At 34.9% G+C, this 20329-nt stretch overlaps 1 protein-coding gene across 3 annotated transcripts in view; it reads left to right on the forward strand.

The window, feature by feature from the left end:
- wus (TM2 and DnaJ domain-containing protein wurst) overlaps positions 1–6518 on the forward strand; it is a 138059-nt gene extending 131541 nt beyond the window's left edge. For all 3 annotated transcript variants that reach the window (XM_068359816.1, XM_068359823.1, XM_068359811.1), the window contains exon 8: positions 2543–6518. In XM_068359816.1, the coding sequence (XP_068215917.1) occupies positions 2543–2672 (130 nt within the window). In that variant the 3' untranslated portion in view covers positions 2673–6518. The remainder of the gene's footprint in view (positions 1–2542) is intronic.
- Positions 6519–20329: the final 13811 nt, after the last annotated feature.

Below are 20329 nucleotides of genomic sequence, written 5' to 3' on the forward strand. Positions count from 1 at the left end.
GAGGTTCCCTTTTTTGTTTCATTTGTTTGATGTCAGCTACCCCCCAGAATTGGGGGAAGTGCCTTGGTATATGTATGTATGTACCACTGGGACCCAAGTCCAGAACACTTTGAGGAGCCATGTAGCCTTAATAGTGCACAAAACTGGAACTCCATCCTCCCACACAAACTGCAAGATGAATTGGAATATGGAAGTAGGTGTCCTTGAATCATACCCCATGCTGAGTCCACAGTCTCCATCTGGAACAGGGTCAGCCACAGTAATTTGGAGAAGTCTGTCATTGAACTCTAATCATCTGTGGCCTTTGTGTCAAAAAATGCAACTGTAGAACCCAAACAAGCAAGAGTGTGAACCTCTTCTATCACACACTTCTTATAGCATGGAGGCAACCTCATTGTGCTGCCTCATTTGGTTCTATGCCTCATGTTTCCAAGGTATCTGGAGATGAGAGAGGCAGAGACCATTGTCTAGAAATAACAGGTTATAACTACAGTATGTCAATTCATTCATGGCTTATTAGTTATTAGTGATTTTTCTTCTTACTACATATGCTGTAATTCTTTCATTGTTTTTACTGTACAGTTTATCATTGTGATTTGAGGTAAATTACCTTTGATGATTGGTAGACTTGGGTTAGGAGATACTAAAAAAATACATGTAAATCAATTGTGCAGTGATGAAATATTTGCAACAAGCTATTTTCTTTCCAAAAAGCTTCATAAAACCTCTCTTTCCCCTAGGACAGGATACTGTACAATACAGATTACATAATGGTACATATTCAAATGCTATTGTACTCTATACAGTACACATAATTCATGGAACAGTGCACTAACTGCTAAGAGGTAAGGGTAAGATGATGAGTGTTAAAATATATAGGAGTAACAGTTTTGTACAATAATGTGCTATGATAAAAGATTGGTTTTAACATTAAATTCCCTAAGCACTATTGCAACTTTTTTTTTTTTTTGGCTAGTGTATATGTAGAATCCCTACTAAGAGATTGTTCACACTAAACAGTACTTACCTTGGCGTGAAACACTTGTCATTATGGGAAAAGTTGAGTTGTAGTTTTTAAACCTACAGATTGTACATTGTATATTTGCTGTGATTTTTTTTTTGTAATGTACTAATGTATTTTGAAATCACAATATTTTCTAAAGTACATATCAAGTAATTTGATATCTAATGTTCATCATTTAAGAAGTAAAACCAACTGGAATAAGGGTTTATGACTTACATAATTACATTGCAACTTTATTACACCTTGATAGAGTTACAGTTTGCCTGTAAAACTCCCTTTGTTATTTATTTAAGCCTTAAACAAAGATCAAAGTCACCCTTCGTATCACATGAGCAGTTGTGATTAGCATCAAGAGAATGAGAAACCTTAGAAGCTTTGAACATGGCCTTTGCATAATGTTGGGACCAGCAGCGTTGCTTTTAGACTTTTACTCTTGATCCTACCCTTTTGTCTTTGTGTACTTAACTGTGTACCATTATTTAATTTTTCCTTCTATTTTGTCATCTCTTTTAGAAACATTCTTTTAAACCATATGAAAGTTTGGAAATATGAGTATGATGATAATTTAACAACTGGGGTTTTCCTGTAATAGGAAAATACATTAGGGCTTTGGCATGCATACAGAACTTCGACATACTTATGGCTTGAACAGAAACAAAAATACTGTAAAAAGCAGAACCCTGAGATCAGTCTTTACTACAGATTATAAAAAATTGTACATGAATGATAATAAGGAAAATTATTGGGTTTTTTTTATATTGAATTTAATCGGTCTAACTTGCAGAAATTATTTATGCATACAAAACTATAGTTTTAACATTCATAATACATGAACACATTTTAATAGAATATATGGAACTAGCAACATTGTTATGGGTTATACTGTACTAAGAGTCTTACATTCATGATACAATAAAAGTAATTTAATTGGAAAATGGCTTTTTAAATGTCTTAAATAAAATTTTTGAAGTTTTAATTGAACTGGTTTAGTGTTTTGAGATTTTATTGCAGTGTTATGTAATACTGCTTATATATTAAAGTCACTCAACTTGATTGGTGTTTAAATATTTCCTGTTGAATTTTATGTTTTAATTTTTCAAAAGTAGCTTTATTTTATATCTTGATTACTTCCAATTCATGGTTGATGTGTACCTACATAAATTTGCTTCTGTGAATATAATGTATACATTTTCAAGCCTATTTATTGTTCTTGTGCTGAATAGCCTTTTTTTCTCATCCTGATTGTTTTGAATATCTGCATTAATAATGTTATGTCACTCATGCATCAAGTTACTTTGAAGATTCCTTTGTATTGTGTGCTTATCTTTATGTATATTTTGAATTTTTAAGAAATAGCAAAAAGCATCCGTTATAAATTTTTTTTGGAGTGTGATAGTGCCTTAAATTCAGTGCTGTGCAACTTTTAGTGCATCACACACTGTTTTTTTATTCATATTGATAGTTAGAAGGAACCTAACCATTGTTCATTTTGTAAATTTTTTCCAATCATTATTTCAGACATCCTCCTGATACGAAGGAATCTGCAAGTGCAAAATTTATGGAAATACAAGAAGCTTATGACAAGCTTTCTACCATCAAGAATCGTAGATTGAGAAAAAACAAGTTATCCGATGATGATGCCATCTGAGGAGACTAAACATTTCTAACTTGGTGTCATCAGAGTGTGAGAGAATAAATTGGTGTTGAAAGCGTGCTAAAGCATCCGTTTAGTAAATTGTGTTTTGAGCTAAAACATCTGAGATTTTGATACATTGTGCAATTAAGTGAATAATATTTTGAAGCTAATAGAAGAGGTTTGATAATTCAGGTTACTCTTTTAGTTTCTTATTAAACAGTGGTGTTGTAGATGAAGGAACTTGATATGTCCTATTAAGGTTTAAATACAACAAACAATAGTAGAAATTCTTTGTACAATAATATTTTCCAAATAAACTTAGTAATTGAGTAACCTACAGATTATACAGACACGATTTAGCAACACTACGATGACAGGATTTGAAGTGGGACTCAATATTATCATTTCTCTATAGGTTGCTCCTCTTTATTCAGGTTGTGAATTATTTTTTAGGTTGTTTTCAGGTTGTGCACTTTCTCATGTTTAACATTAAGTAACTCCTGTTTATTTTTTCTTTTCAATTTTTGCTAACATTGGTCATTTTTATTTCTAGAGTAACTGCTGTTGGGGATCCATACAACGGCTTTCTTTGCTTTTTTTTTTATTTTCAATTATCAGCTCATTCAAAATTTAACATTGGGTTTGAGATGAGTGTGAAAGTAACTAAATTCTTAATTGCTGAATGCCAACCAGTTTTACATTCCAAAGAATGAGTCTGTAGTTAGTTTGTATTCTATCCAGTAGCACTTATACTATTTGCTGTTGTAAAAACCATTTATTCTTATACTGCTTTTTGAAACACTTTATATTCTCTTCAGTATCTGAAGTTATATTAATTGATGAAGATTAAGATGATGGAGTTTTACAGTATCTGTCAAAATGGGTGTAGTGGTAAAGATTGAATTTTTAAGATATAGTCCATTTAAAGTCAGTGTGAGGATAAAGAAAATTAGGATTGTTATGGGAGGGATTTCCCATTTTGTAAGGTGCTTGAAATGTGATCAACATTTTGTGGTTATGGGACAGTTGATATTAGGGTGAATTAAATTTTTTTCCAGATTTATTCATATGATTAACAATCATGGCAGTAAAGTGGTTATTGTGGCTCTTTTGAGTGAACTGTATTGACTACAGTTGTAAACCTTACACTGTACTAAACTTCTGCTAAAAGGAGGATAGGTATCTCAATACTATGTATTTGATTTTAATTAAAAGGCACAGTTGACATACAGATTAATGACGTGCATTATCATAGAATCAGAAGCCTTTGCAGTATTTTGTCAAATTTTAAGAATGGAAGAAGTTTTTAAATAGGCTTGCAGTATACTATACAGTACATATGTTCAAATGCTGGAGTGAGAAGAAAATTAAGTACTGTTCTATGGCATATGAGATATACAGATAAATGAGACAAGCATATTTATTGGAAAAATCATGTCTTATTCTTATAAATATTTCCAAAATTTAAGTTTTCTTTAACAACAAAAGAAACCCAAAAGAACAAAGGTACACCACTTATAAGTAATGTTCTGTTAGTTTTATTTCATATTTTCAAGACAAAAGCATTTTACTTAGTTACTACCTTACCTTGAATTCCAGTTGCAGTAGTAAAGGGGAAAAAAACTAAATTTACAGGATTCCTCTACGAAATAGTAAGATTTACTTGATTTTTCTATTATTTATACTCTTGCAACTGGAAATGTAAGCTGATGAATGTCAATCAAAAGAAACAGAGTGGTTATTTTCATCTATCTTTCTTTTAAGAACATACTGTATTAGAATAATTTGTTGCTGTATGCTGGGGTTCCATTTTCAGTTGCAAGATAGGATTGATAAGCTACGAGAAAGCTTATATATTTAAAAGAATCATGGCCATTATTAACAGAAAATTCCTTTATGGAGTCAATTTAAGATAAGGATTTTTGCCAATACTGAATACATGTATGGTGTAAGTGAGTTGTGTGCTTCATAGCAATGCTCTGACTAAGTTCAATGCTAATTTTATTACAACAGGCTAAAATCCCCAAACTTGTCAAACATCGTCATCTAGCCTTTGATAAACAATGAAATGTATTATGGCAAATATTATACGACACTAGTTCAACTTATATTTTAACATTAAAGATATCACAAGTGAAAGTGAAGCAGCAGATTTAATTTCACCGAACTTACATTCACAACTCTTATACCAATCTGCAAAGAGCCTTGTCTCTTAATTGGTCACCTAGCAAAAAATAACCTTAGTGATGAAGGTGATTAATGTGATGATGAAACTTTTAAGAGAATTTCACTAAATTTTATTAAAGAATATTAGTTTGAATGTCTTACTAGCAAAAGAAGTTATGATTAAAGTCTAAAAAACTTAATATTTTGTATTGAGAGAAGGACATATACTATAAAAGGTTCTGTTTTGTATTGAGAGAAGTCTATATTGTTTAAAGCCTGTACCAATATTTTAACCTTAGGCTTACTATTGAATAGGTATTGAAAGTAATTGTCACTTAATGATATCACACACGTATGGATGAAGAAAACAAAAGACTTCTCTCAACTTGAGGTAACAGTTTGATTTGCAGTCATCAGTACCTTCTGACAACAGGTACAAAAAATGGGAATATAACAAAGTCAGAAAATATGATGTGGTTTCTCATAATTATCTGTTTAGGAGTAGTAATAATGAGGGACCATGACATAGTAATTAAAAGGACAAGTTGCTATTTCCACCAAATAGTATTTACATTATAATTAGCAGAGGGAAGTACTGTAGTAAGATTAGTCAAAAAAATGTATTTTATTTTTGGTGTGAAAGGAATATTGAATTTCTATATGTTCACCAGTCCTATTTTCATTTTTTAGGTAAAGTAGAAATACTTATGGCAGTTAACATATGGGTACTGCCATTCCATGTAAGGTTCATTGGTTTTTTCTTCCATTATGCCACGTGTTGAGTAGAGCGCTGCTATATGCTGAATTGAATACAAATAAATTATTTGGTATACTGTAAACCTATATTCCCCCTAGCTAGGAGAATATTTGTACTATATTCAAGTGTTATTCAAAGGCATTATTAATTTTGGTGTTGAAAGATTCTTGGGTTTTTTGCCTTTTGTTTATGAAAAGATGTAAAAAATCTGGAAAGGTATGTTGATGGTTTTACTGTAGCAGATATTTGCCATTGTCTACTGGAAGCATCACCTTCATCTTTTTGAGATTTAATACTATGTAAGAATGTTGCCCTGCACTACAGTAATGGAGAAGTGCCTTAATTGTATTTCGGTAACTGATGCAAATTGGAAGCATAAGGTTAGCCAAGAGTTAAAGCTTAGATTATATTTGTAAAGTAATATGCACAGTAAATATATATTCATACAAATGCTGTTTAATACATTTCTATAAATTTACAAATGTAGTATTTCAAAATACATGCGCTAGTAGTTGGCACATAAATTTTGTCCTTAAAGCAATTTTCTACCTTAAACTTATCGCACAAAAAATGTCTGAAAATTAGTTATTTGAAAATGCACAAAACTAGTGTAGCCACTAAAGCTATTACTAAATCAAAATATTAATGAATGCATAGTTATGGATTCCATCAGTTGCATCTTAAAGTTTGACTCATAATTTGATATTGAATTTTTTGTTTGAAATTTAAGATTTCAAACTACAGTTTAAGAAAAAGTATGGTTAAGTGGCATTATCATTTTCAAGTGCTTGCATAATTTTCTTTTGTATATAGATTATACATAATTTAGAATATATTGATATGGGTCCTTTACCCAGAGATAATCCCTTAAGATTTTCATATTTTTTTATTATTTTATTATGTATGTTTAATAAACGGTTTTGGTCCAGAATGTATCATGTATTTTTTGTTAACTAAGTGTAACCTTGCTCTTTCATTTCAAAATTTTCTAAGGATACGTTTTACACAAGAGCACAATGCTTTACCTTCCATATTCATAAGATTTTCTAGGCACTATTGATTTATACAGTACCGTGAATGAGTATTCTTGCAATGATCCTGGAAGGACAAAGTAAACAATCGCTCAAGTATTCAGAAACAGACTTACTAATCTGACTTGTTTTCCTATGAACCTATATTTGAATATGTTTTAATATATTTATATGTATTTGTATGTCTTTTTATACTCTTAGTTTGTTACATCATATATACTGTTTTATGTTTTTGATAGCTATTTTTTTCTTTTTTAGTAATTATGAGTAGCAATGGGAATTTATTATCGCTATGTAGGCACATAGGATAAGAAGAATGGGAAGTAACTGAATATTAACCAACACTAGTAGAAAATTTAATAGTTTGCCATTAGTTTTCGGGACAATTTCATGATTTTTAATTCAGAAAGTAATTCTTTTCTATAGATTATATATTATTATTATTATTATTATTATTATTATTATTATTATTATTATTATTTGTGGAAGTAAACTGCCAAACTTTATGTAAGTTGAAAATATTAAATTATGTCTGGTTAAACATCTAACAATATTGAGAGTGATTCCTTGGACATTTTTGTAAATTCCATTTATAAATTTTGATTTTTCTTGTTAGTAATGGCAGGACAGGATGAGAAATGAAACTATGAGAGATTACTTGAGTGCCATATGTAGATGACATCATGTGAGGGGTAGATGGAGATGGTTTGGTCATGCTCTTTGCACTTCCCAAGAGAGATTAGCCCCAAACTTTCAACTGGGCTCCACAAGGCACTAGAAGAGTTGGAAGACCAAAGCCTACATGGATGAGGACTATGAAGCATGAAGTGAGAGATGATGAATGAAGAAACATTGATTTAAAAGCTCAATATAGAGACGACTGGCGAAATCTAATTGAGGCCCTTTGCGTCAATAGGTGTGGTAGGATATGGTGATGCAGATGTTGAATTTCACATAGAACTAACCATGTTTCATGTTGAGTATAATAGATACTTAGGCCACTGAAGGATAAAATTTGAGATAACTTTCATGAGAAATTTACTTCTAAAAATTTGGTTTTTAATAGAGATGAAGGTATGGGGTTCTTCATTTCTACATGGTAATCTTACTCAGTCAAATCATGTGCATTCTTGTTTTACATACACAGATACTTGGTTGTACCAGTAAACCAAAAAATTGATTATTAGGATTTTAAGTACAGTAACCGTGTTACTATGATGAGCTATCATTGGCCCACACTCAAATAGCAGTTCTGTGTTCATATCTGCCAAGGGCTTGAATGCATAAAGCTTTGTTATTATCATTGTTATAATTATTAATTGCTAAGCTACAACCCTATTTGGAAAAGCAGGATGATATAAGCCCAGGGGCCCCAAGAGGGAAAATAGCCCAGTGAGGAAAGGAAACAAGGAAAAATAAGATATTGCAAGGACAGTAACATTAAAATAAATATTTCCTATACAAACTATAAAAAACTTTAACAAAACAAGAGGAAGAGAAATTAGATAGAATAGTGTGCCCGAGTGTACCCTCAAGCAAGCGAACTCTAACCCAAGACAGTGGAACACCATGGAACAGAGGCTGTGGGAGTACCCAAGACTAGAAAACATTGGTTTGATATTGGAGTGTCCTTCACCTAGAAGAGCTGCTTATCATAGCTAAAGAGTCTCTCCTACCCTTACCAAGAGGAAACTAGCCACTGAACAATTACAGTGCAGTAGTTAACCCCTTGGGTGAAGAAGAATTGTTTGGTAATCTCAGTGTTGTCAGGTGTATGAGGACAGAGGAGAATCTGTAAAGAATAGGCTAGACTATTGGGTGTATGTGTAGGCAAAGCGAAAGAACTAATCAGAGAGAAGGATCCAATGTAGTACTGTCTGGCCAGTCAAAGGATCCCGGGCGGCTGGTGTCCTGGCCAACCTACTACCTTGTTTATCTATTCCATTACAGTTCTTACTGCTAGATAGTTCATAACAACTATTATTAGTCATGGGTTTTGCTATTTATTCATCATAGAATCATTTAGATATTTCATCTAATGTTACTCACATTCTACTTAAGTGTTATCCTTCCATCATAATTTTAATTACCAAGTGCAACATATATTTTGTATGTATATTTTTGTGTAATATATTTTTTACTTTCTTAAAACTACATGAACATATTTAGCTGTCACGTATGACCTAGAACTGTTGAGTATCTTTCTGTATAAAATGTAATTTTTTAATTTAGAACTTCTATACAGTACCTAATTACATTATTTAAGATTACGTTTTTCCCTTCAGTCTGAGACGATTAGCTGGAAGAAAACTGATATAAAAAAGCTAGCATTACTTATAGTCTCACAGCTGGCAGATTAGTAAGTAAACATCATTTTTTTTAGGTAATATTTGTTTGGAATAGGTCTTAAGAGAATCATTCATAGCATAGGTGCCAACCCCAAACACGAATTGTAAATATCAAAGCACCTTTTGTGATGGTAATACTGACTGATGAATCAAAGAAACTGACTAGGATATGCTTTTCTAACTGGAGATTTATTAAGAAATGATAAATGACTATAATCTTTAATGTTATTACCTCTATCTTTATAACGAGTACTCCTTAAGGACCTATAACTCAAAGCACTGGTATTCTAACGTTAGAAGACCTCTAGACTATTTCAGGTATTGATTGGCAAGCAGAGTAAAAGAAGTGATGCTGATTTCCAATAATTTTAAATTTTTCTGCAAAATCTTTGAATAGCTTACTAGTTTCTTATATTGATGTTTCATGAGTGCACTTGGGAATCTTTTTCTGTGACTTTTTGATGGCAGTTAATTATGTTATTCTAGTTATATATACACTAACAAGTAATGCATTACAGCTTCAGATTTTTCTCATTTTGCTGCCAAAGTTTCTTTAAAGTTGATTATATCAGTCTTGTGCACTTTAGGCAAATTTATGTAGTGACTATTCTAGTGATAGGTTGGTACCAGATATCGTAGTTTGGGATAATACTCGGTAGGCATAGCATATCACTCAAGATTACATGGAGAAGTAGTAACCAATTGTGTAATTAGTTGTTATAATTGGTACTGTATATGCAAATTTGGTTATGCGCATGTCTGTGCTGAAGGAGGCTCCACTCTTTAAGGGATGAGCTTTTTACTGCAAACTATTTGCTATAGTTTCTTAGCCAAGTTGCCACCAAACAGCTACCCAACAAATTTACCCCAACTAGATAATCATTATGTAGATTTGTCAAAGGCTATAGCATTTGAGATTACTCTTTTAATTCATCACTTAATCTTTGCTGTATCATTCACATCATACAAAGTGTGTGTGTGTTATTTTGTGTCTACGTATATAAAGGAAATTTAAAGTTATTTCATTCCCATACAAAGAGTGTGTGACAAGATGCTTGATCTGGACTTGATTTACATTCCAGTGTATTTTATACATTATAGATGCAAAACCATCTAAAATGGTGGGACGTTGCTTGTCTTTTATTCAAGGTAGTGTTCGTAAACGTAAAGAGTTCCAGAAATATCGCTTTTCATGGATGCTTCTCAAGAAGGGTGGGGTGCAGTTTTTTGTTGTCTTCTTTTGTCAGAGAAATAGTTGGAGGAGGAATTAACCCTTGTTTTAGGCCCATCACGCTAAATAATCTTTAAAAATAGAAAAGTGCCTTATGGCGTTTTCAAAAAGCACAATAGTGGGTATAGATTCAGAACCAGGAGGGAACTCTATCAGAATTCCTATTTCTGATACCAGATATACTGTACTTTTATCTTTCAGAAATTTGAAGGAAACATTCCAGGAAAAAGGGAAATGAAGATATTCCCAATCAAATAGTTTCTCTTCCTTTAGGATGCTGGATGATTTAGAGTTGGGGGAGAAGGCCAAACTTAAATCTGTCCGAGACTTCGCTGCTGTGAGTGTCCGAGGGGGTATACCTTACTAATTCAGTGTTTTCAGAAAACCCTTTTTGAGAACAATTCACCAAAACACCTATTTGCTTCATCTAACTAGAATGGTTTTATCCATAGTATTTTAAGATTTGCAATGTCTTTCCTAAGTACTCTAGATTGTCTGTCTAGGTCCCTAAAGCCAGTCAATCAAGAATTTGTATCAAAGACTATGGAATGATTATTCTGATGGAGCAACTCAAGGAACACTTCAGTAACTAGAATAATTAAATTATCTATAAAGGAGATCTAAAATTAAATTCCGTGCTTAATACTGTGCAGAGGTACAGTATCTACGCTAAGACTTTACCCTATTCTGGCATTATTGATAATGTATTCAGGATTCGATAGTACAGTATTGTAGAATCTATGGATGATAATGAATTATTGGAATCTAAATTTAATGTAATTTGGGGTTTTAAGACTGAAAAACCCACGAAAGACAGAGTGAATTATTGGAATCTAAATGTAATATTTTTTTTAAAGTTCTCTTTGAAATTTTGGAATATCTTTCATTTAAATGATCTCACAGTTGAAAACGCTTTCCTTTAGAGTAAGTAACTTTGCTTTTTCACTTTAGCGTCACCTAAGAACACTGATGGAAGGCAGGTTTTTTCCTTTATTGTACTATAGATTTTGGAGATGAAAGATAATTTTGTCTACCTACTTTCAGACATAATTATCATCTTAAGAACAAAGGTTAACCTCACTTTCCTAATATAACCTTATCTTGGTGAGAAAAGGTAGTGATACATCAGAGAACAAGTTTCTTTGTCCTGTGAAAGCTGTTAACTTGGGATTTCAAGGCTGCCTTTTCCTCAATGCTACGTGGTTGGTTTCTAATTTTAAATGACAAACACTCAGAAAAGTATTGTACATTTGACTGGTATGGAGGACTTTAAGGTTCAAATTCACTAAGTGTTAGTGCAACTACCTCTTTTTTTTATTTATGTAAATATTTTTCTTTGTAAAGAATTTTTGGCAGTATCTCAGTGGCATACATAGTCAGTTTTTGTAAAGCTTTATCTAAAAAAAAATCCTGTTTTTGCTCAGAAAATTACTGGACATAGGGTGCTGTGGTAACTGCGGCTGCTATACTGTAAATAAGTTGTCATTACTCTACTTAAACTTAGTTTAGGTTGTTCAAGGTGTTGGTTAGTAGAATGATTATATTGTTTTAAAAATTTTAGTGAAATTTGTTTGGAACCCAATCCGGAAACTAATGATTAAGAGTTTAATTTGGCTTATAATTGATTATTTTTAATCTACTTTAGAGGTCTTTTAAGTAAATGATAATTTAGTAATGTAGGTCATTACTTTCCTTCACTAACCCACCTCCGTCTGAGTATGGGAGTCGGCAATATGAAAATCAGGGGAGTTTCATAGAAATAAACAATATTAATAAAAGAATTGATTATTTCTATACTTGCTTGATGTGCATGATATACCCCCTTCCTCCTCACTGACTAGTGATGTCAAGAGGGTAATGGTTTGGTATTAACTTTAGAGACTTGAAGGCAAGACAAAATCTGATGTCTATCTATCTACCAAGCTACTTCCCCTAATGTTTTGGGGGTAGCCAACATAAAAAAAAAAGAGCAAAGGGGGATTTTTCTTCTCTTTGCTCCTCCCAGCCTGACGAGGGATTCAGGCGAGTTTGGTTGGTACTGCTAGGGTGCCACAGCTCACCCTCCCCCGTTATTCACCACAAATGAAAATTCATATGCTGAATCCCCTACTGTTGCTACCTCAGCAGTCACCAAGACAACCACAGGAAGCAGCATGGTCTACCGTAACTGCTTCACATTCGCTCACCATTCATTCCTATTTTTAGCATGCTCTTTTGCTTCTTTTACATCTATCCACCTATTACCTAGAGCTTTCTTCACTCCTTCCATCCACCTAAACATTGGCCTTCCTCTTATACTTCTCCCATCTACTCTTGCATTTATGACCTTCACCAGACTCCCATTTTCCATTCTCTCTATATGTCCAAACCACCTCAACACATTCCTATCCACTCTAGCTGCTAATTCATTTCTTACACCTGTTTTCACCCTCATTACTTCGTTCCTAACTATCTAATTGAGATACAGTACACCGGCCATACTCCTCAGACACTCCATCTCGAATACATTCAATTTATCTCTCCGTCACTTTTATTCGCCACAACTCTAATTCATACCTCACAGTTAATTCCTAACTCTCTATTCTTTACCATTCTCTTCACTGCCCCCTAACACTTTACATGCTTTGTTCACTCTCCGACGTACATCTGCTTCCACTTCACCATTTGCAGCAACAGCAGACCCCAAGTACTAGAACTGATCTACTTCCTCAAGTAACTCTTCATTCAACGTAGCACCACCCTCCCTTCTTGTACATCTCATAACCTTACTCTTACCCACATTAACTCTCAACTTCTTTCTCTCATACACCCTCCCAAACTCTGTTACTAATTGACCCAGCTCCTCCGAGTCTACAACCAATAGAGTATCATCCACAAACAACAACTGATTCACCTCCCACTCATGATTACTCTCATCTATCAGTTGCAATCCTCGACCAAGCACTTGAGCATTCACCTCCCATAAATCTAACATATCCACTCCTAAATAGTTGTCATCAACCTACAGATTAACTCAATACATGATAGAGGGGGGAGTCATTTTGCCAGTAAAGAAAATGAAATTTTGCATTAGGGTATATGACAACATCTGAAAAGCTTTGAGAGAGAATCAAAATGAACATTAAGCAAGTATAGAAATAATAAATTTTGATATTAAGATTCCATTTTTTGTGTGCATATAAAGGAAATTTCAAGCTTTTGTGATATGGTGTACCTCTTTATTGATTTCTCTCTGTTTAGAATAGCAACTCAGCATCTTTTAAAGTAAGGGGAAGCTATTAACCCATGTGTTTAGAAGCATTGGTACCTGTAGAACATTTTTCCTATTTGTTATTGGTATGTTTCATCTGTCAAAATTTTGATATAATGTTTATAAACACTTCAGATGGAAAACCATGTTCGATATTTTGAGAGTTTCAGATACTGTATGTTTAATATTTTAGGAGTTTCATATCCAAATTTAATATCTTATTTGTTTTATAAAGTTTGTTTTATCAAGTTTTCATCTATTTTATTTTAACATTTGAAAACAATCTATACACTGTATATTGTGAGGATTCTGACTTTTAAGTAGTCTCAAATGCTTTGAAACAGATGTTACATTTTACTGCAGGTCAAATACAGGTACTGTATAGAAAAATTTATAATATTTAAAAGTATTTACTCTTATTCTGGGCAAGTTTAAAATTGTAATTACTGTACTGTATACTGTACCTCACTTGTGCTTTTCTAGGTACTTTTGAGTTTCCCAACTCTTGATAATAATTATGGGTAATTGTTTATGGTAAAAATAATTTCACTTCATTAGGGTAACCTCTTGTACTAAAGACATTACTTCGAGGTCTCTGCTTTACTTCTGCTCTCTGCTTTACTTCTGCTCTCTCTTCATTTCTTTTATCCAGTTGTCTAATTCCTTTTACGTCATAGTGCAATTTCTTGGTATTCCCTTATTTGGCCCTGAATGGTCTCACAGGCCCAGCATCAGGCTTAGTGCCATCAGTGAACCTCAAGCACAGTACTGTAGGCTTTACATTTGTTTTTGCAGTGTTTTTTTTTCAGATCATAGCTGAGTTTGCTTTCTAGCCTGCTGTCCAATCACTTAAAACTTTTACTTCTTACTACAACTTTGGGATTTTTTCCCCAGCCACATTGGAGCTAAATGGCATCCCAAACCCCAGTGCTAGTAGGCCTTATGAGCCAAATTCATAGATACAAACTACTGTACAGTAGGTAATGTAGTGGTTTAAGTAAACAGTCTTTAACTTTATCTCATTTTGACAAAATCCTTCAGTGTGACATCTTTACTCAAGTGTCCCTACAGGGACTATTGCTGACATCTTGTGTGACATAATAAATACTACCAGAGGTCTTTTGCAATAATTGCCCTGCCTTAGTTGATTTGCCTTTTGCCATTTATTTTCATCTAATCCCTTTGAGGTCAGTCCATGTAATTTCCCAAGATATTTAACTTTAACTTGATCTAATTTTCATTTCTTACTTATTAAGAAAAGTAATTTGGGCAAGCCCTGTATGAGTTTAGAATGCTACTCCAGGAGCTTGATTAAACTTTGGAGTTCTAGTATTTATGCTTCTGCACTTGTGCTCAACGTCACTATTACAGATAATAGCTTGTAGAATGAGCCTAAGTTAATTATAAGTACAGTATTAAAGAAATTTAACGTCCATCCAGAGGAATTCCATTTTAATACTGAAATGGTGGAGTTGGTACGTTTTTAGTGAGATATGTTTTGCACACTATTTCTCACAGCTGTTTAGATGAATGCACTTCATATTTGAATGAATAGAGTCTCATTAGTTTATAAATATTGCTTCAAAGGGGAAACTCTTTTAGTCCTGCAAGGTCTTTATTGTATTTTAATTCATTATTTTGATTTACCTGTTTTTTGCAACAATAATTTTTCAGACATTTAAAGTTTTTGTGTTGTGCATAGTCTTTGCCATAATTTAGTTTCTACAGATGTGTAGTGCATGCTGAGATATTGATGTGATAAATGTTTTTTATTCAGTATATAGTTTAAGCTCAAATTGTATAAAAAAAATTTTATCATGAGCTGCAATAAACTATTATGTAATATGAAATATCAGTTTATCTTGTAAACTACAGTATACTATATTTATAAAAAGAAATTATTGATTTATGGCATTAACAGGAAACTATGATGAAAATTTTTCATTTTATAGCATTAATAAGGGAAATGGTGATGATGAAATAAAAATCCTAGTAACTTTATGATTCCCTGTTTTTTAACATCACATTATATCACTGAAGTTAGCTTACAAAGTCTTTATTAACGATCCATAGTAATTTTGAAGCCTTATTTAATTTTACTGGAATACAGAAGAACCCCAACTTATGAATACAAGAGGTTCTAGGGAACTGTTTTCAAGTCCGTTAATTGTTTTGACGTAAATATAAACCTTCATTCTTTACTATGGATAGATGTCTCGGCGTGAGCTGAATTTAGCCATAAAAGCTGTCATACGAAGTGTCAAAAACTTTCTGCTAGTTAGCGAAGTTAAACCAACCTCCCCGGTCACTCACTTGCCCAGTGAGCTCTCTTCTCTTTTATTTTGGCTATGGTCAAGTGCAGATGTATTGTCTTTCTCTTCCAGACTAATTCCTATTAACTGGGTAAAGACTTTAAAATTTGTTTTTTCTTCTCAGGAGTACTTGATAATTGAGGACTGCAAACATGCGGGTTTGTCTTGGCATATTGGGTCAGCCTTATGGTGTACGTTTGTCAGCGATGAAGACAGATCATCACCGGCCTTGCCCTTCCTGTCGGGAGTGGTCATCCTCCCACTTGGAGTGGTACAGTAGATGTAGGAAGAAGTCTAGATAGAGTTCTATGCCTTCAAGTTCATCCTCGAAGTTGAAAGTGTCCTGACTTCTCTCTCCTGTGGCACGTACTCTCCTATCTACTTCTTCCTGTTCGGCTTTCCTCTGAAGCTGATCAGATAAAATTGATGACCATTTGACCCCTGGACAACCTTCAAGCCCATAAAAGTTCCATGGGACCAATCCTTGGACGGTCAGGATACTCCGAGTAGGGTACTGTGTCCCGTTCACCACCTCTTACCCCCTCTGACACATCATCCAGTGATTCTATCTTCCTTCGTGAGGGGATCAATGAAGGATCTTGCCTTTTGGGCAGAAGTTCAGACCATACTAGAGAAGGGCACTCTCCAGGAGGTTGTCGATGGGTCCCCAGGCTTCTCCAGTCAATTCTTTCTTGAAGAGAAGGCTTCTGGAGGATGGAGACTAGTCTATGACTAGTCTCCATGAACTTGAATGACTTTGTTCCTCAGAGTCCGTTCAAGATGGAGACTGCAGACATGGTCATAAAGGCTGTCAGATAGGGGGACCACATGATCACGCTAGATCTAAAAGACGCATACTTCCAGATCCCGATCCATTCATCATCAAGGAAATATCTAGAATTCGTTCTACACGAAAAGATATACTGTACCAGTTTTGGGTGCTTTGCTTCAGCCTATCCACAACCTCTCAAATATTCACGCGTGTTCACTGTAGTCTTAACCTGGGCCCATACCAACGGCATTCTTCCACTTCAGTATCTACGACTGGTTGATTCTGGCAGAATAGGTAGAGACCCTTCTACACCGAGACAGGCTTCTTGCGTGTTGCCTCAACCAGGTGTTGTGGTGAATTTCGAGAAGTCCTCACTGCAAGTCTTAGGAATAGTAGCAGTCAGTCAAGGGAAGATGTTACACGTATTTAGTCTGGGATGATTGAATAGAATGTCGGGCCTTTTCTTCCTTCATCTCCCCCTCTCTTGGTGCACAGCATCCAGAGACTGCAAGTTGACCTCCTCCTGACTGCAGGTAAGCATCGTAGTTATGTGGTCTGAAATATGCATGTATATTTTGTTATTTTCCCAATCTTCCTGTGAGAGGGAGTTGGGCAGTATCTAGGCTTAAGTATGAGTGTGGTTCAACTCGCTCCTTATAGTTACCTGGTAAAGTCACAGTGCGAGTTTCCACCCACTCATCATGGTTGTTCAGGCTGTCAACTCATTAGCATTGACAGGCTTAGGGTTCATGAGGTGTCAGGATACTCTTCTCATGCTCTATAGAGCTCAGAATTGTATCCCAGGGCAATATGCCTAGTCAGTCGGATTTTGGACTTCCACCCACCTAGAGGCGAGTCTTCATAGTAAAGAACGAAAGTTTGTTTTTGTGTCGGGAGAAATGACAAATTTGGAAGTAATTTGTTTTTCATATCTACAAAACTCAGTTTTTTACGCATACAGTACTTATCCTGCCATTACCTTCTCCCCAGAAGTCCTGCCTGCAATCAAAAGTGAAGAGAACTCATTGGCTGTGTGTTTGAGCAGAAGTTTGGTCTATCCCCGCTAACTAGCGAAGGGTTCTAGACACTTCGGGGGAAAGTTTTTATGAATAAATCCAGCTCGCAACAAAACATATATCCATAGTAAAGAACTCGGTTTTGTATAGTTGGGAAAAATACAAATTACTTCCATTTTAGTCATATTTTTTTCTTAAGGTGGGCCTAACTTAATCCACACTCCTACAATTTCTACCTGCAAAAGTCAAACAAATAGTCCATTTTATATAAAATAGATATCAGGTTATTGCAAATGTTGTTCGCTTACTGTTTAAGATTATATGATAGGTTGTTTAATTTTTTTATTAGATATAAAAACGTACAAAAGTGGCCGTAGGCATAGTGCTACCTTTTATCGATGATGGAATCAACTGATATGAAGGGAAGTTTTATATAAATATTCTTATGTTATTTCAGTTCATTTTTAGATTACCGCTTGGTATATTCAGTAAATATAAGTTTTTCCGATTATTTTTTATTATGCCATTACACAATAGAAACGTACACAAACAAGCGGCCATATGCATTGCGGTAGTGTTTACATTTTACATTTTATTCACATTGCCTAAGTTAGTAACTCAATGGTCAAATCAGCTGACTTGAGGTGTTGCTCTAAATATATAATGTTACTGTAATTCGTTTTTAAATTACCACTTGGCTATCATGGTATCGCAATGATGATTATCATACGTTACTAATGAAACATCTCTACTTGTTTTATGTTAGTTTATCTTGCTTTTACACAATATTGGTCCTTTATTATAAAATTCTCCCTCTCTCTCTCTCTCTCTCTCTCTCTCTCTCTCTCTCTCTCTCTCTCTCTCTCTCTCTCTCTCTCTCTCTCTCTTTCTCTTGCGAAAGCCAAATTGTAAACTAGGTAACAGATTATTACCTATTCAGACGTTTTGCCAAAAGATGCTCGATGACTTTAGATATGGAAATTAAGTGGTAATCAGCCAGACTGGACCTACCACATACAAATTTATCTAATATGGTAACATTACCAATTTTTCAACAAGTGAAAAATGAACCTCTTCTTGCTAACTTAGGAAAATAATAGTTTAAGAGCTAAGAAATTTGCAATAATTACAAAAAACAAAGGAAAAATGCCATTTTTGGTCTGCATGAACAGGACTCCAAGGGAATGTGTAGTCACCTATGTTGTTTATCCTCCTCATGGATTTTGCAATACGAAGAACAATAAAAGCTGACGGTGAAGGATTGGACTGCATTGGTAACAGGAAATTAGCAGATCCAGAGTGTGCTGATGATCCATCCATCCATCCATATACCAAGGCACTTCCCCCAATTTTGGGGGGTAGCCGACACCAACAATGAAACAAAACAAAAAGGGGACCTCTACTCTCTATGTTTCTTCAGCCTAATCAGGGACTCAACCGAGTTCAGCTGGTACTGCTAGGGTGCCACAGCCCAACCTCCCACATTTCCACCACAGATGAAGCTTCATAATGCTGACTCCCCTACTGCTGCTACCTCCGCGGTCATCTAAGGCACCGGAGGAAGCAGCAGGGCCTACTGGAACTGCGTCACAATCGCTCGCCATTCATTCCTATTTCTAGCGTGCTCTCTTGCCTCTCTCACATCTATCCTCCTATCACCCAGAGCTTTCTTCACACCATCCATCCACCCAAACCTTGGCCTTCCTCTTGTACTTCTCCCATCAACTCTTGCATTCATCACCTTCTTTAGCAGACAACCATTTTCCATTCTCTCAACATGGCCAAACCACCTCAACACATTCATATCCACTCTAGCTGCTAACTCATTTCTTACACCCGTTCTCTCCCTCACCACTTCGTTCCTAACCCTATCTACTTGAGATACACCAGCCATACTCCATAGACACTTCATCTCAAACACATTCAATTTCTGTCTCTCCATCACTTTCATTCCCCACAACTCCGATCCATACATCACAGTTGGTACAATCACTTTCTCATATAGAACTCTCTTTACATTCATGCCCAACCCTCTATTTTTTACTACTCCCTTAACTGCCCCCAACACTTTGCAACCTTCATTCACTCTCTGACGTACATCTGCTTCCACTCCACCATTTGCTGCAAAAATAGACCCCAAGTAGGCTACTTAAACTGATCCACCTCCTCAAGTAACTCTCCATTCAACATGACATTCAACCTTGCACCACCTTCCCTTCTCGTACATCTCATAACCTTACTCTTACCCACATTAATTCTCAACTTCCTTCTCTCACACAACTTTCCAAATTCTGTCACTAGTCGGTCAAGCTTCTCTTCTGTGTCTGCTACCAGTACAGTATCATCTGCAAACAACAACTGATTTACCTCCCATTCATGGTCATTCTCGCCTACCAGTTTTAATCCTCGTCCAAGCACTCGAGCATTCACCTCTCTCACCACTCCATCAACATACAAGGTAAACAACCACGGCGACATCACACATCCCTGTCTCAGCCCCACTCTCACCGGAAACCAATCACTCACTTCATTTCCTATTCTAACACATGCTTTACTACCTTTGTAGAAACTTTTCACTGCTTGCAACAACCTTCCACCAACTCCATATAACCTCATCACATTCCACATTGCTTCCCTATCAACTCTATCATATGCTTTCTCCAGATCCATAAACACAGCATACACCTCCTTACCTTTTGCTAAATATTTCTCGCATATCTGCCTAACTGTAAAAATCTGATTCATACAACCCCTACCTCTTCTAAAACCACCCTGTACTTCCAAGA

Source organism: Palaemon carinicauda, chromosome 2, assembly GCF_036898095.1.
Source record: "Palaemon carinicauda isolate YSFRI2023 chromosome 2, ASM3689809v2, whole genome shotgun sequence".
In the NCBI taxonomy this organism is placed as follows: domain Eukaryota; kingdom Metazoa; phylum Arthropoda; class Malacostraca; order Decapoda; family Palaemonidae; genus Palaemon; species Palaemon carinicauda.